The sequence below is a fragment of the Callionymus lyra genome, chromosome 14 (assembly GCF_982586985.1).
Source record: "Callionymus lyra chromosome 14, fCalLyr1.hap1.1, whole genome shotgun sequence".
NCBI lineage: Eukaryota > Metazoa > Chordata > Actinopteri > Syngnathiformes > Callionymidae > Callionymus > Callionymus lyra.
The window spans coordinates 24,213,456-24,229,163 of NC_141831.1; the positions used below are offsets into that span (position 1 = coordinate 24,213,456).

At 38.9% G+C, this 15,708-nt stretch overlaps 3 protein-coding genes across 4 annotated transcripts in view; 1 reads left to right on the forward strand and 2 right to left on the reverse strand.

The window, feature by feature from the left end:
* Window positions 1-977: 977 nt before the first annotated feature.
* ei24 (EI24 autophagy associated transmembrane protein) lies at window positions 978-6,175 on the reverse strand. Of its 2 annotated transcripts, none has more exons than XM_087806733.1 (11): window positions 6,097-6,175; window positions 4,142-4,263; window positions 3,812-3,957; window positions 3,635-3,695; window positions 3,366-3,432; window positions 3,175-3,299; window positions 2,599-2,718; window positions 2,404-2,515; window positions 2,216-2,327; window positions 1,722-1,796; window positions 978-1,331 (listed from the first exon to the last, which is right to left on the reverse strand). In XM_087806733.1, exons 2-11 carry the CDS (start codon window positions 4,181-4,183, stop codon window positions 1,181-1,183), a joined length of 1,011 nt encoding a protein of 336 aa, XP_087662859.1. In that variant the 5' UTR covers window positions 4,184-4,263; window positions 6,097-6,175; the 3' UTR covers window positions 978-1,180. The 2 variants fall into 2 exon arrangements, with proteins under 2 accessions (XP_087662859.1, XP_087662858.1); XM_087806732.1 differs by lacking the exon at window positions 6,097-6,175 and adding an exon at window positions 5,272-5,410.
* On the forward strand, window positions 5,515-12,186 carry LOC148066737 (beta-galactosidase-1-like protein 2). The gene is made up of 19 exons (XM_087806731.1): window positions 5,515-5,916; window positions 6,692-6,877; window positions 6,941-7,009; window positions 7,276-7,371; window positions 7,611-7,719; window positions 7,851-7,943; window positions 8,005-8,086; window positions 8,162-8,226; window positions 8,297-8,381; window positions 9,795-9,932; window positions 10,053-10,133; window positions 10,196-10,305; window positions 10,387-10,533; window positions 10,861-10,932; window positions 11,002-11,080; window positions 11,156-11,243; window positions 11,307-11,418; window positions 11,484-11,600; window positions 12,097-12,186. The coding sequence occupies exons 1-19, from the start codon at window positions 5,825-5,827 to the stop codon at window positions 12,181-12,183; spliced, it is 1,908 nt and encodes a 635-aa protein (XP_087662857.1). The 5' UTR covers window positions 5,515-5,824; the 3' UTR covers window positions 12,184-12,186.
* Window positions 12,187-12,225: 39 nt separating this feature from the next.
* The window catches only part of b3gat1b (beta-1,3-glucuronyltransferase 1 (glucuronosyltransferase P) b), an 8,599-nt gene continuing 5,116 nt past the window's right edge, over window positions 12,226-15,708 (reverse strand). Inside the window, exons 2-6 of the mRNA XM_087806734.1 lie at window positions 15,578-15,708; window positions 14,984-15,495; window positions 14,273-14,569; window positions 13,875-13,980; window positions 12,226-12,823 (exon numbers count right to left, since the gene is read on the reverse strand). The exon at window positions 15,578-15,708 is cut by the window's right edge and continues 101 nt beyond it. Of these exons, the coding sequence (XP_087662860.1) occupies window positions 13,894-13,980; window positions 14,273-14,569; window positions 14,984-15,495; window positions 15,578-15,692 (1,011 nt within the window). The 5' untranslated portion in view covers window positions 15,693-15,708 and the 3' untranslated portion in view covers window positions 12,226-12,823; window positions 13,875-13,893. The remainder of the gene's footprint in view (window positions 12,824-13,874; window positions 13,981-14,272; window positions 14,570-14,983; window positions 15,496-15,577) is intronic.

Here is a 15,708-nt window from a genome sequence, read left to right on the forward strand (position 1 = left end):
TCAAACGAATTATCTTTATTTAAACTAAATAAGAAAAATACTTAATACAGCATGCAAAGCATATGAATCCAATGATTCGTAAAGGGAAATTCAGATTGTTCCCAACTCTCTGACAAAATCTACATGTTTCTTCAAGGTAAAAACAATAAAATAAACGATAAGCTATAAACCCAATAACCATATTTTGCTAAAGGATAAATACTAGTGATGTAAGTAAGTAAGTAAGTAAATTGTATTTATAGAGCGCTTTTCCAGACCAGGGTCACAAAGCACTAAAACAATCAAAACAATACCAAATAAAATATATACTTAAAAGTACAAGATAACACTCAGAACAACACAGGAGTTCCAGAAAATCAAGGAAAAGCCTGAACAAATAAAAACGTCTTAAGATGTTTCTTGAAGGAGTCAGTAGACTCCATCAGGCGCAAAGAGAGAGGAAGATTGTTCCAACGCTTAGGAGCAACAGCCTGGAAGGATTTCTCTCCTCTGGTCCTGAACCGTGTGCAAGGAACCATCAGTAGATTCTGATCCACAGACCTCAGAGCTCGAGCTGGGGTGTAAGGCTGGATCAGATCACTGATGTAAGGAGGAGCCTGACCATGAATAGATCTGAAAGTAAGAACCAGAATTTAAAGTTGATCGTGAAAGAAACTGGAAGCCATTGAGTAGTTTTAAGGATCGGAGAAATGTGAGTTCTTCTACTAGAGCGGGTCAGAATGCTCCCTGCAGAGTTCTAAATCAACTGCAGGCAAGACAGCTCCTTCTTGTTAAGACATGAAAATAAACTGTTGCAATAGTCAACAATGTAAACAATTCTTCTCATTTTTTAACCGTTATAATCTTTAATGTTTAGCAGTGTTCAAAGTCATTAAGTCATTAATATTTACATTATCAAATATTCAAATAAGCCCCATCAAAAGGTGAAATAATATTTAGATGTGATTTCATTTCAACATATTAAAACACCACATTAGTTCTTGTGCTGTAATTTATTAAAGGAGAGTTACTTAAATGGCACATTATACAAAAAGAAGAAAATTCACAGAGGAAAACAATGTTTTGTATATAATGTGTATTGAGAGTGAGGCACATGTCAGACCATTGTGCACTTTGAAAATGCATTTACTGGGTGTCGCACATTATTAAAAGACACATAGCAGAAGTTTCTTGAATCCTTTTAAAGTTTCTGCCTGGTGGGGGATGCATGTGGGGAGGGCAGACGTTCGGCGGACGGGGATGGGGTCATGGAGCACTGCAGGTGGACCGTTTTGTGGAACAGCTTGTTGCTGATCAGCACAACCAGAGAGAAGAGACGCAGTTGGAAATGGCTACAACACAGAAGAACAAATAGTGATATTAGCAATTCAATTAATTTAAAACCTCCACAAAAATAATAATTTTAACAAATATCAATATCTATTTAGAAAACTGGATACATTTTGCATATCACAGGTAAGGTAAGGTAGAACTTTATTGATTGTAAATTAAATTGTTTAATCAGAAGATGACAGTTGCATTACAGTACTCTTGTAAAAAAAAAAAACTGGCAGAGTTGTTCTAGCTAGCACAGCAGCACTCTTCTGACAGAGTTCACACTACACTTTAGAACTCAATCTAACGTAATATGTTCCCTGTGCAACTATCCAAAATCCTGTCAGTTACATTAAAATCTTCTTTGATTTGTTTTCAACATGTAGTACAAACGAACAGATACTCACTACAGCTTTGTTGGCGTCTTGGCCTCGTTAGCGCTGATAATAAAAAGAGGGAACAGGATGGAAAACAAGCAGCCACTGGAAAGACACGAAAACACAGGTGAGATTTCGAGTAAAATAGGTATTAATATCATCTTTTTGAGCCATTTAGCGTCACAACTCTTGTTAAGTATTAGGCAAGAGTTCATTTCATTCATTTAGCAACGAAAACAAATGTATTTGCTGTCTACACTACTTTGTGCTCTTATTATCATACGTTTTATAACATGGCTTGAATTTTAAGATTCCTCATATTCCAGCATATTAAATAGGCTGATTTACAATTAAGATTTATGATTAAACTTGTTTTTATGTTTTATTCTTTTTTTTATCTGTAGTGCAAAAACAGTTATTGGTCTTTAATAACTATAACTGCAATGACATTCACAAATTCATACTTCAAAATTAAACAATGTAGTCAATAAAATAAAACAATGTATGCGTGTCACTGTCAGCACCTGACGATGTATGATGATGGGAGCGCAGTAAGCAGGGCCATGGGCAGTCCAAAGCCAAAATAGTAGGGCCAGTTCCTCTCTATGTTGGACAGCCGTTGGTGCATTTCGACACCTTAGACATGAAAAAACATACACATTAGTTTGTGCAGTTTTAGCTAATATATGTTGAAAGAGATGTGAACCCTCACCGTGGTTGAACCATCGGTACTCGAAGCAGTAGAGAGAGTAGAGCAGAGACATGTGAAGGAGACTGACCATCTGTCCAATGGCATCGATAGGAAACAGACTAACAATCATACCCTGCAGGGAAAACCAAGTCATTATAATATAATTAAACAGCATCTGTGATTTTAATTAACCAACTTCATGTTTGTAGAATATACCTGAATAAGGAACAGTGCTTGCAAGAGGAGATTAAAGATAATGTCTGCGATGATTTTACTGACACTGGGGAACGGCTGAGCTTTACATCCAGACACTTCAAAAGCCAGGTCAGCAATATCCTGGCACATAAATGACATAAAAGATTGTTTTCAAGTTATTATGAGGTATGTTACTAACTCTAGCTCTGCCTTTACACTGATCCAACAAAACATTTGATTGTCTCACTATTATGAAAAAAGATGGTGTTAACAGGTGGCTTAAAAAAGGAAAGTTTGTTGCACATTTTGTAGATGTGACCTGTAATATTGTAACCCGTCAGTGTTCATTATCTCAGTCTTTCAAAAAACAAACTAGGGTTTCCACAGGAGCTAACTGTGTAATGCAACAAGAATATTATGCACAATCTTAAAATCTAAATACCACCTGGGATCAAGTTTTAGGCGCAAATGTTAAGTGAACACCATCTTTAAAAAAAAACTGTATAATGACCACAACAACTACAAATGTATATTTCAAATAAAAACATTTGGTTATCTTGAGGTTTCTGCATTTAAGAGGAAGTTTTAGTGTCTCACCTGGAACCATATTGCATTGACGATCTTGCTAAGGACAAAGAGTGGGAGAACCCAAAGAGCGCTGAAGAATGAGGTCAGGATGAACTCTAACCAGGACCACACGCTACCATGGAGGGAGGGGTCCCCTGGAAATGCAGGGTTCACTTCCTGTTTCTGACGTGAATTTGGTGGCTCAAATTAAATATACATACCAATGATTTTTGCAGTAAGTGACTGTAGCAGTGGGATAAATACCCAGTCGAAGAGTAACAGACTGAGCTGGAGAAAAAAAGAAATACTTTTTACACATTTTACACACAATTGTTTTTATTCATCTAACTTTAAGAAGCAAATTTCTCTACATTATACATTCAGTAGTTTAAATTAAGAATTTATATAATTTGTTCACTAAACAACAACATGTAATAATGCATTATGTGACAATATAGGCAGGAAATTACTTGGATTAAAAGGTTCTTACCCAGAACACTCCTCCATTCCAGGCACAACACAAAACAATCCTGCTGGCCACTTTTGGGTCGCTGTAAAGATATTCAATATAGTAAACATACATTATATTAAATTAAGTTAAGCACACAAAATATTTTTTTAATTCTATATAACATTAAAAAAATGTTTTTTTTTTCCTCAGGCCTACTTTTCAGGTTTTCGCTCCTCACTCTGTGCTCGTCTCTGTGCCAGAGCCCCACTAGCTCTCTTGCGTCGCTGCTCCTCCCTCTTCTGCTGGATGCGAGCATCCAGCTTCGAGATGGTTCCAATCCCCCAAATGGAGTCCTTGATCCCCTATAAATAATCATAGTAGATGCATGAGGAAAAATGATATGTACAAGTGCAGAAAACAATGGTTTTACGAATTAAAAATGTATGGTTTTAAGCATCATTTAATCAATATTTGTTTGAATATTTAATATTTATTTAATTTTTTTCTTCTGTATGTATGTATTTATGAATGTGTATGTCCTCTGACCGTCGCAACATTGCGGAGGAAGGCCCTGACGCTGTCCGTCATCTCTGGGTCAACTGCAGAAGGAGGGGGGGCTGGGGATCCGCTGGTCAGCTCTCATGGCAGGAAGAGGTTCACCTGGTAACCTGCCCCCCCCCAAAAAAACACAAGGAACATTCATTTTGGATTTACTTTTTAAATAAAAATGTTTGGTTAATATATGTATGCGAGCATTGCAAATTCCACTTTTGTAGAAAGGGTCTAAATAATTACAGAAACGTATTAAAATGCATTTTCAATTAAGGATTAGCATATGCAATTTTTAATTAATATAATTCACCAGATATTAAAATGAGCCTGCCTCTTCAGATTGAGCTCAGAAACAAGTCAATACGTTTGAAATATCAAACAATATGTTGTATGTGTAACCAACTTTTAACATGTTATTTTTCTTTTTTAAACGAATTCTGGCTTTTTTTTCTCCGATATATTTATAATGTTCGAATCTTGTAGCAATAAATCTATACTTTTTGTAAAACAAAACAAAGTATTAGTCTTCAATTTACTATTAATTAATCCTAATAATAATTAAATATCCTATGAAATGATACAAAGGTGCTAAACAAGCTTCTAATACGTGCTCATTATAATTGATAACTTCATAATAAGCGGATAAAATATTTAATAAATGGATATGCTATCTTTGTCCACATGGGGCGCTGTTGTCTGTAACTGATCTGATTCCCTTTAATGTACGAGCTAGCATGTTGATGCTAAGCTAGCACACATCTTTTTTCAACAAATACAACCATGTGTTTGTTTGAATGCAATCTAGTGGATACATGGGAATTATAACATCTTGACTGTACTTTAGTACAAACATTTTTAATAAAAGCAACATTTAGTTTTACCGAAATGCCGTATATATAAAACAATAATAGTCAAAACGCCAGAACTTCCACCGAACACCAAATGACAACAATACGGGTTGACACCAGTGACAGTATTTACTGGCGCATCGATCAATTGTTGAAAATAGCTGTAAAGTCGCCTGTTGTGCTCGTCACTAACTAACTGCTGTGTTAATCTGCTAAACAACAGCCCACCATGCTGCCAAACGCGCACGTTACAACCAACAGAAGCAGACATCTCACCTCATACGACTAGCTCGGAGAGTAATGTATGTCGCAGGGCTTTCTTGTTTCTCTTTGGTTAGACAAAAACAACAACACAACAAAGCCAGGACCAGCAGCCAGGGCCGAGCAAAACATATTGCGCAAGCTCCGTTGCTCGAGGATGCTGGGAGATGTAGTCATTAGACGTTGAGCGCTCGCGATAATTTACCTCACATATATATCCTTTCATTTTCTTTACGGATATTTGAGGTATCGGTAATTCATACAGAAAAAATGTTAATCTGTTTCAATATATTCTTATTAGTGATTATTACTTCCGTAATAAAATGAAATAATAATTATTTGAGTTGCCCTAATACCCCGCCGTAGTTCTATAAAAATAGTAATATAGCGGTTGACTCATAGAGCAACAACAAACATCATTTGACACTCATGAAGGAGGTGTGTGAGAAGCTCACTCCCACAAGGCGGCGCGTTCTTTTCTCAGAAGCATCACGTTCACTAGAGCTCCTGCCTTATCTGCAGCTCCATCTCTCTGAAAAGGAGGGCTCCCTCCACACTCTCCATACCCATGGTTGTTTTGAGGATTAGAAATTCAAACAAACGGAAATACTCGTTTCTCTGCTTGTGTATCACTGGCATCATCATGTACCGATACCTCAGGTAAGTGAGTTCTGATAAAGTCACTGAGATATGTTGTAGGACCCATGGGTAAAGATGAGACACTTTAAGGGATCATTTTGTATGGAAAATGACATAAATGAACAATTAAATGAGAATATCTAATAAAAGAAGACACTAACATTGCTAAAAACACTAAAATCTACTCTGATATTACCACACCTGCTTTGTTGTGCGGAGAAACCGGGTCAACGTGATGTCGGTCCCCTACCTCTCCTCCAGAAAGTCTCGCAAATATCAGATTGGATTAGATATAACTTTATTGATCCCTTTGGAAAGTTCTTTTAGGAAATTAGAATTCCAGTGACATCACAGTAGCTTACAGAATAACAAAGGCCAAACAAAGTATAAAGAACAATCACAAAGAAGTGCAAAGAATCAATACAGAATTTAGAATAAATAAAGTGCTGTTTTAACACATTTCTAATGAGTGAGTGCCTTAAAACATATATATTTTACAAATAGCTTCACGTCTTCTCTTAATACTACGTAAATATTGTTAACATTTGAAAAAAGCACCACTTAACTTAACAATTAAACATTAAGAAAAAGAAATAGAATCATTTTTTATTCTATTCTTTTCCCCATATTTAAACTTGTAACGGTGCACAAATAGTACTATTATAAATACAGACTCCTTTATCATTGCAGTGCTTCTTTTTTTGACAACTGCAAATACCAATTAAGCTGGTCATGTGATGACCACATTACACTGGTCTCTATTGTGCGTGAGCATTAAACAGCATCTTCTCTTTAGCATGTCAGCAGGCGGCGAGAGGATGAGCAGAAAGGTCGGTTTGGTGGCCAATTCCTCCCAGTTTACCATGGAGGGGAAACCTTTCCAAATAATCGGGGGCTCCATCCACTACTTCCGTGTTCCTAGAGCGTACTGGAGGGACCGCCTGATGAAAATGAAGGCGTGTGGCATCAACACACTCACCACGTGAGACCAAGGATTATTTTGTAGCTTATTAAACTCTAAGAAATGACTTCTTCTCTGTCACAGGTATGTTCCCTGGTCTCTGCATCAGCCAGAGATGGACGTCTTCAACTTCCACACACAACTGGATTTAGAGTAAGGAGTTGTGTAGTCACCAATCAACACTCATCCCTCGCATGCTCCGGGGAGTTGGGAGTTTTCCTCTTTGCTCGGGGCTCATGGGAGGACCTGGAATCAGGTTACTTGACAACAGCAGCATCTCCACAACAACCACTGCTTTTTAGGGAATTGAACACAAAACAGTGGCATGTGTTGGACGGTGTTGATGGGGATTCAAACATGTTTTGCATAATCATGAATTGCTCACTTTCATTATTCAATATATTCCCACTTTGTTTCAGAGCCTACATCAATCTAGCGGCAGAAATGGGACTTTGGGTGATTTTGCGTCTTGGTCCCTACATCTCCTCCGAGCTGGATCTTGGAGGTCTGCCAAGGTAGGTCCTTGACATTTGTCTTTATAATTAAAAGTTTTTTTTAGAGAAACTGCCCAATTATCTGGTAAAATTGATGATGGTTTCCCTGTTATTCTGTTCCCAATAAACCAACGTCACGTCGAGGTTGTTTTTTTTGTTAGTTACAAACCAGCTACTGTGTAGAATCATGTCTACTTTGTTAGTCCCATTGTTGTTCTCATGTTTACAGACATAAACACAGCCCTGTTATCTTTCTGCAGCTGGCTTCTCCGTGATGGCAGCATGAGGCTCAGAACAACGTACCCTGGCTTCACCCAGGCCGTTAATACCTTCTATGATAAACTGATTCCGAAAATGATTCCATTGCAGGTAATCATTCTGTCATTCATTTTCTACCTCTTATTACCTTATCAGGGGTCACTGGGTGCTTCGGTTGCACAGTAGCAATCGCAGCTCAAAATAAAGTGATAGAGTTTGACATCTATATATTTTCTTCTCAGTTTAAGAAAGGAGGTCCGATCATTGCGGTGCAGCTGGAAAATGAATATGGATCTTACTCTAAAGATGAAAGTTACATGGTTTTCCTCAGAGAGGTAAAACTTTAAATGCCAGTATATAACTGAGATCAGCCATTCACGCCAGTTTACTTCAAAGGCTGTGCTGTCCAGAGGCATAAGTGAGCTAATGTTCACGTCAGACGGCCACAACACACTGAAGTCTGGTGGAGTAAATGGAGGTACAGCATTTCTGGTTAATCATCTGTAAACAAAACCAGACTAAACACAGTCTATAATTAAAATGTGTCCTGTAGCCATCAGAGCAGTGAAGCTGCAGAAACTAAATCAAAGAGACATTCAGAATCTGCAAGCAATCCAGGTTTGTGATCGATTCACGAAACAGGCGGGGAACATATGAGGACTTCCTTAACACTATGTCTTCTGGTTAGCCCAACAGTCCCACGATGGTGATGGACTACTGGACCGGCTGGTATGATGTGTGGGGGGAACTCCATCATGTACTTCCTCCAGAGGGTAAGGAACACTTGAAAAGTGTGAAATCCACAGCTAAGGTCCAGGAGACATTCTACCTAGAACATTTGCGAAAAAACTCAGTTACGGTTCTGTAAACCACAGAATTGGTGAGAAAACTCAATAAATTTAATTTCTTTGAACATGAAAGATAAAGGTTTGTAATGAGTAGTCAAACCTAATGCCTCCTCTTCACTCCATGAAGCTAGCAGAGTAACAACATCAATGCTAATAATGGTAAGCTAGTTGTCATCTTGGTCGATGTTACCACAAAAATGATTGAAGGGCTTAAACTCCTAGAACAGAGATTCCCAACCTGTGGGAATGGTATCATTTTCTTCTGGGAGGGAGGATGTAATTAAATAATAATAATAATAAAATAATAATAAAAATAAAAATGTGCATAATAATGTTATGAAAAATGAAATGTAAAAATGTGTTAAGTTTAAAAGGATATTAAACATTTTGAAATATTCTTTTAATTATTAATTTTACTTCGGGTATTATACATGTGACAAGGAAATGAAAGATAGGAACTTTTGTTGTTGTTGGCAGGACCACTTTGCACTTGACTTGTTTACGTTGGACATTGAAAGCAGAAACTGGAGTAAAAAAATGGATAGCTAACAATATGTTTCTCCTTTATTGATTTCAGTCCTTTATGTTTAATCTTCAATAAAAAAATGTGCTTTGAGAATGCATCGTAATTTATACGTTTTTATGGGGTCGGAGATGGGCCGCAAAGGTTTTTGAGACTTAAGTGGGCCCTGAGCTGGAAAAAGTTGGGGGCCACTGTCCTAGAATAAACCAGGTCTCAGGGAACACACACAAATTTTTTTTTACAAGGATTCTTTCATCAAATAATACAAGAGACCTTTTAAGTTCAAGGTTCTGAGACAGTATTATCAGTGTACAGAACAGGTGTCCAGCCAAATACCTGAGGTTTCCTCAAGTGGAAGCAACCTTCTTGCTGTGACGCAGTCTTGCTAACCATTAGGCCGCCAATTCGAACTAATATTAAACTTATACAATATTTTGTAAATGGTGGGGGGCACTTATATTGTATAATTTAAATATTAGTTAGAATGGTTAAGAGTTTAAAAGTTAGACAAACAATTCAAAGCAATTATTTGTGTGTTGGCTCATTTATTATATGTAAAACATATTGAAAGCTTAAAAGCATAAGCATAAGCTTAAAATTGAGCCACACAGTCATTTCATTATTCATTTTTTCGCAGATGAAAGTACATTCATACACATGGTGAGACGGCATTTCCCTAGCTTGATGTTTTTTGCATGAGAAACGGCGGGTACATCAACAATGTAAATGCAGATGGAAATGAGAATGGATTATCCTGTCAGTCAGAGCACAACGGTATGGAGGAGGAGGCTTGTGATTTTACATGTTTCTTTCAGACATGGTGTCTACTGTGAGAGAAATCCTGATGCGAGGGATGTCTGTCAACCTTTACATGTTCCATGGAGGATCTAGTTTTGGGTTCCTATCTGGAGGAGTCGAAGACCCCACCTACAAAGCACTAGTCCCCAGTTATGGTTGGTAACCCAGAAATAACACTGGTCGTTATAGTTTTGCTAAATTGTCAGGCCGACGCTGCAGTAACAGGAGCTAACAGCAGGTAGCAGCCTGTGATGACAGATGTTCTGTTTTTTCAGATTATGACGCTCCATTGAATGAAGCTGGTGAATACACCCAGAAGTATCATCTGCTCAGAGATCTGCTTTCTCGCCTTAACAGTAGGTCCTGAAGTATCATCAGAAGGGACTGGTCAAGATCTACCTCTCTCCTGTCTCTGCAGGAGGGCAAAGTTTCCCTGATATGCCAGCGCTGCGTTACAGAGAAGCATACGAGCCCACCATCATGTACCAGCACTTATCATTATGGGATGTTTTAAGCTTCACAGAGGGAGTGTGTATTTCGATCTAAGAAACAATATGTAGCGTTTGATTCAAGTCAATATTTTTTAATGATCTTTTCTCTGTTTCTCAGCCATTTAAGTCACACATGCCTGTAAATATGGAGAACCTGCCGTCTAACAACATGAACGGTCAGTCAGCTGGATACACTCTCTACGAGACTATCGTCACCAGTGGAGGCCTACTGAAGTCTGGAGATAATGTCCGCGACAGAGCTCTGGTGAGCCTACATCCCAGTGATGATCATGGTCTTATTGAATCAGTTGGTTAGTAGAATAAAATATATGTCGTGTCAGGAGCTTCTTAACAAGTGACACAGATTGATTTAGACACTTAAATTATTTTCCCACTCAACGATAATAAAAGTCCATCTTGCGAGGGACCATTGAACATCTTTTACATGCAAATAAAAGAGAGTGCAATGAACATACACCCAAAAATAACATCATCATAACTTATACTGTTTAAGCTACCATAATCAGTTTAGTTTAAAACAAAACAAAAAAAAAACCTGACCATTGAATTTATTATTGTGTTATAATTCTAGGTGTTTTTGGAAAGGGCCTTTATTGGAATTTTTAAGCGTCAAAACCTGGAGCTTGCTCTTCCTGATGGTAAGGTACGACAAAACAGAAAGAAGTAAAATTTGGCTTGATTTCATGTCCTAAAAGAATGTATTGATCTGCAGGGTGAGCGGACCTTAAGCTTACTGGTGGAAAACTGTGGCCGCGTTCACCAGGGGAGGGCGCTTGACAAACAGCACAAAGGTGACTGGAGAAAATGTTACGTTCTTCTATGATACGAAATGTATAACATACCAAAGTTTATTTTCACTTTTTCAGGACTTGTGGGAGATATTTTATTAAACAACACTCCTTTACGGGATTTTATGATATACAGCCTGGATATGAAATCCAGTTTTATAGACAAGTAAGTATACCTGTCAGTCTATTTCTTTCACTTTCCAACTGTTTACTTCAATGGCTTTTATAGTCTTTATCAGGCTCCTTGGAAAACCCTCCCTGAAAACCCAAGCTTCCCAGCCTTCTTCATGGGCAGGTTGTTTTCATACGGGTACCCCAGTGACACCTTTGTGAAGCTCACGGTCAGTGTCCAATTCGGGTGTTTCAAAAGCCTTTGGTTTATTTTTAAAAAACCTTTGCTTTGCAGGGCTGGGAGAAGGGTGTTGTCTTCATCAATGGTCTGAACCTGGGACGTTATTGGTCGATTGGTCCCCAGCAGGGACTTTATCTCCCGGGTCCATTTCTCAACAGTGGGATAAACCAGGTGAACTAGTCTAGTGAAAAATGCATTCTGTGTTAACTTTGCTTTAACTTTAAGCTGGATGGTGAGCTTTTCAAGGAGCATCATATGTTCATTCATTAGATTCCCAAAACTGCCTCAGGAACCATTAATGTCTAGAAGACAAGAACCTGCTTATACTAGTAGATTAGTAGATTTTCCGTGGCACAGGCAAAAAGAGCAGCATATATACTGTATATACTGTATATATATATATATATATATATATATATATATATATACAGTAATATATATATATGGCTGCTAGGACATCTATTTATGAACCCTTCTGGTGTGATTGTCATCTTGAACTGGGAGGAGGCCTTGGGCAGAGCCAATACATGATGTTATTTGTCTTAGTTGTTGTAGGAGCACTTCATAATTGCGTCATAAGATCTTGAGATCTTTGCTTGGACTAGTTTTTTTCTTTGGCTAATTGAAAAAAACAATTATTTCAATCATTTGTTTTGTCGGTCATCAGGTCATCGTGTTTGAGGAGCAGGAAAGCGACTACAAGATTAACTTTGAGGACTCTCCCGATCTTGGAATGGCAGCAGACATATTGTAACATGCATGGAAATGTTTCATGGATAATTCTCAACACAACAAATCAAACAGAGAAAAAAAGAGTTTATTCACATACCGTGGTCAGGAGAGGACAGATTTAAGTGTTTGGTGTGGCTCTCTGATCGTGTTTATTTAATTTGTTTAGCATCTGGACTCACAGCAGCATCAACAGCTGATCATCTGGTTTTTTTTTAAAAATGGTGTGGTTTTAAACATTCATTTATCTGATATATTTGGACATATATGAAATCAACAAGCATCTTGTAATAAGTGAATTTCCATGTGAGCAGCTCATCTCGTGCAAGATGATAATGAGTCTTTACATTTAGAAGATTCTTCTGCTTTTCAAGCTCCCCATTGTTGTGCAGTACAAATGGGAGGAGGGTTGAAATCCCCACCAAGCATAAAGTGCTTACTCGTGTAAGACAAGGACCCCTTTGACACACAAGTGGAGCCCAGTGTCTGACGGCCAGTCTGCTTCACAACAAAAGAAAACTAATGCTGACAGGACAGTTGGCGGTGATGTCTCCCCATCTCCTCGTCAGGAATAAATCACTCAAAATCCTTAATTTCAGGTCTGTGAGGTCTGGTCAGTGTGCATGTTCTTCTCGGCAGCAGGGTCAGTCCATCTTCAACGAGGTCTGGTGAAGCAGCAGTCAGAGATTCATAATCAGTCGTTCAACAACAGACTTTAGACTCTGATGATTCTCAATGCTTCTGGGACAGGTCTCTGGATATTTGAACTTTTACAAGGTTGACATATAAAGTGGTCTAACAAAAGACCACATGAATAAATTATTGCTTTATTTACGATGTTGTTACTCATTTATATTAAACATGTAAAAGCTGCTGAAATATGTCTTTCTTCAGGTGGAAATTTTGGTTTTCTCAGTAGAGCCCTGGGAGGGAATGTGTTCAGGGTGAGGCCACATTCAAGTGGAACATTACTTGACCTTAAAGGCAACAAGGAGGCATCCTGAGTGGATTTCTGACACATCTTCCTTCTCTCATTACAAGACGCCAGATGATCAGAATATTTTTGCTATGGTTCATTTCCTCTCTACTATCTACTTACGCTCACTCCAAATTACTATATAATCCACAAACATCATCGTCCACAGACACTTCACTCTAATCTAATTAAATGATAATAATAATAATAAATTGCTGTATGTATTGGCTATTGGAAAAAAACAATTTAGTTTCATCAATAAAGATCAATAAAGTTTTACCTTACCTTACCTTACCTTAATTGGCCAATCCATTTTAAAAAACAAGGAAGAGTGGGAGATGATTCTAATCCTATTCGCCCCTTCAACACCTCTGTAACTTCAACAGCCCACCTTGCCACTGTCCCACTGCCCATCATTACCCTCACCTATTCTCTGATACTCCTAAGACTATTCAAATAAAACCAAAAGTAATTGAAAATATGTCAACAAATTAAAAGTAACATATATAACATAGTGCAAATGGTTGTCTTTCTTATTAACCAATATAAATAAAATAACTAAATATTATTTTTAAATTACTCCTATACTACCTATCTTAGATAAAACTATACATTGTCACACCTCTTTGAGTGGGATTTTAAAATGAAAATAATAATTAAGACATCGGGGGTTTCAGGATATGAGGTGGTTCTATTCCAGCAGACCTAAGTTAAATACAATACAAGTTCAAGGGACTCACCTTTATCTGACAAAGTTAATCATATCTCCACATTGGCGTCTGTAAATCCCTTTTTGCCCTCGTTCACCAGCACTGGCTTCTCTGTCCGAGTGTGCCAGACTAATACCTGCGGGAGAGGAAGGATGACATGTGCACAAGTTTGATGAGACACTAATGAAGATGTCCTGTCAGAGCAGCAGCATCCCTTTAAAACTTCATGTTTACAGGCGTCATATTCAAATGAGCGAATCGTCTCTGTGGCCCAGACAAGCGTGCACTGAGTGGTAGAGATGAAGGGTGGAAGCCGACAGTTGCTGAATTTAAGAACAAATTGTTGTGACAGCCAAAGAGATCCTAACAACCTTCCTCGGGCTTTCTGTCATCACAGGATTCTAAATCTCCTAAATGTTAAATCCTACCTTTGTGCAGTTTGCAGCCTTAGGCTCCAGGTCACCGAGGGTGACCAGCTCCTTCAGTAAGCTGCTTTCCTGATAGCCTCCCTTTACGCCGCGTAACTTGAAGTACGCCTGCGGTTTGGACAGAATGAGCCGCAGGTTCACGGCGAAGCCTGCCATGTCGATGGCAAAAGGCCGATGAGGGTCAAACACGGTTTTCCAGCCGAACACCTTTCCCAGGGAGTTGACTTTTGGGGCTTCGTACCGCAGGCCGCCCACAAACGCCACGGGCCACACCGACACTTTTTTGGTGGATCTCATCTGGTTGATGAAGATAGAAAATAAATGAGGTTACATATAGAAGGGGTAAGTCATTATCCACCACTTCTTCCATCATTCCATTCCATCGTGTGGGAAACCCTAAATAGGTCTGTCACAGAGACAAACAACCATTTACACACACGCAGCTTCGGACAATTTAGAGAACTCAATCAAGCAGAACAGAGGAAAACAAGGTGTCCAGAGTAAAAGCACAATAACAGAAGGTAAAAATTACAAAATACAAACATTCTATAATTCTTTTTGTTGGCCATTAGAACATTGAGGCAAATAGTTCACAGCAATTAAGTCTGAATATACATTCAGGTATTTGGTAATGAAAGCTTGTGACATTTCAATGGCTCTAATGGACTTGGCTGAATACAGATAAAAACATATAAACTCATGAGCCCTCACCTCCTCAAACACCTCCAGGCTGTACGTGTTGTCATCATCTGCGAAGTAAACCACCCCAGGTTTACTGTAGTTCACACCAAAAGTGTCCCGGAGCCAACGCAGGGCCAGATTCCTCTGAATTGTTCCCCGCGGTATTCTAGGATCCTTTGCATCGCTGCGTATCTTGTAGTTCCTGGGCGTCTCCACATTCAGGTGAGTGTAGTTCAGTCCGGTCTCCTGGAAAAAACGTCGCACCAAGGGAGTCCGTCTGGGTGAGTCCTCCACCAGCAACCAGTGCAGGTTTTGGACATGAAGCAAAGTGTTGGCCAGACGTGTCAGCTCGGCCTTCTGCACCGGCCGGCTGTAGGTGGGGGTGATCACGTGGATGGTGGGGAGAGTGTCGGACCAGGGTGGAGGTCGCGTGTAGACGTACTCTGTCCGTACGACCTCCAACATCTGACGGTTGAGCTGGGTGCAGGGCTTTTTCAACAAGAAGGACTTCCAGGAGGTGGTGTGGCCATTGTGATGGTCATCTATTGAAGTTCATTAGATCAGGTTAAAGACTTGTATTGTTTAGTAACTCAAAACATTCAATCGAATCTGGTTATGTATTACCTCCACTCCCTTTGCTGTACCTAGTTACGATGGTGCTTTGGTGCCAGACACTGAAGAGCAGCGACCAGGGCAACAAGATCAGGACAACAGCAATGAAGTCTCGTCTCTTCAGCATCTCTGGAGTCAACTCT

Excerpts from the sequence above, each read along its gene's own strand:
- LOC148066737 (XM_087806731.1), top strand. The coding sequence starts at position 5,825 with ATGGTTGTTTTGAGGATTAGAAATTCAAACAAACGGAAATACTCGTTT. Across the intron at positions 8,227-8,296 it reads AGAATCTGCAAGCAATCCAG|CCCAACAGTCCCACGATGGT; the intron begins GTTTGTGATCGA and ends TCTTCTGGTTAG. Across the intron at positions 10,933-11,001 it reads TTGCTCTTCCTGATGGTAAG|GGTGAGCGGACCTTAAGCTT; the intron begins GTACGACAAAAC and ends ATTGATCTGCAG.
- ei24 (XM_087806733.1), bottom strand. The coding sequence starts at position 4,183 with ATGACGGACAGCGTCAGGGCCTTCCTCCGCAATGTTGCGACG. Across the intron at positions 3,300-3,365 it reads ACTTACTGCAAAAATCATTG|GGGACCCCTCCCTCCATGGT; the intron begins GTATGTATATTT and ends CTGCATTTCCAG. Across the intron at positions 1,797-2,215 it reads CCATCATCATACATCGTCAG|TGGCTGCTTGTTTTCCATCC; the intron begins GTGCTGACAGTG and ends GTGTCTTTCCAG.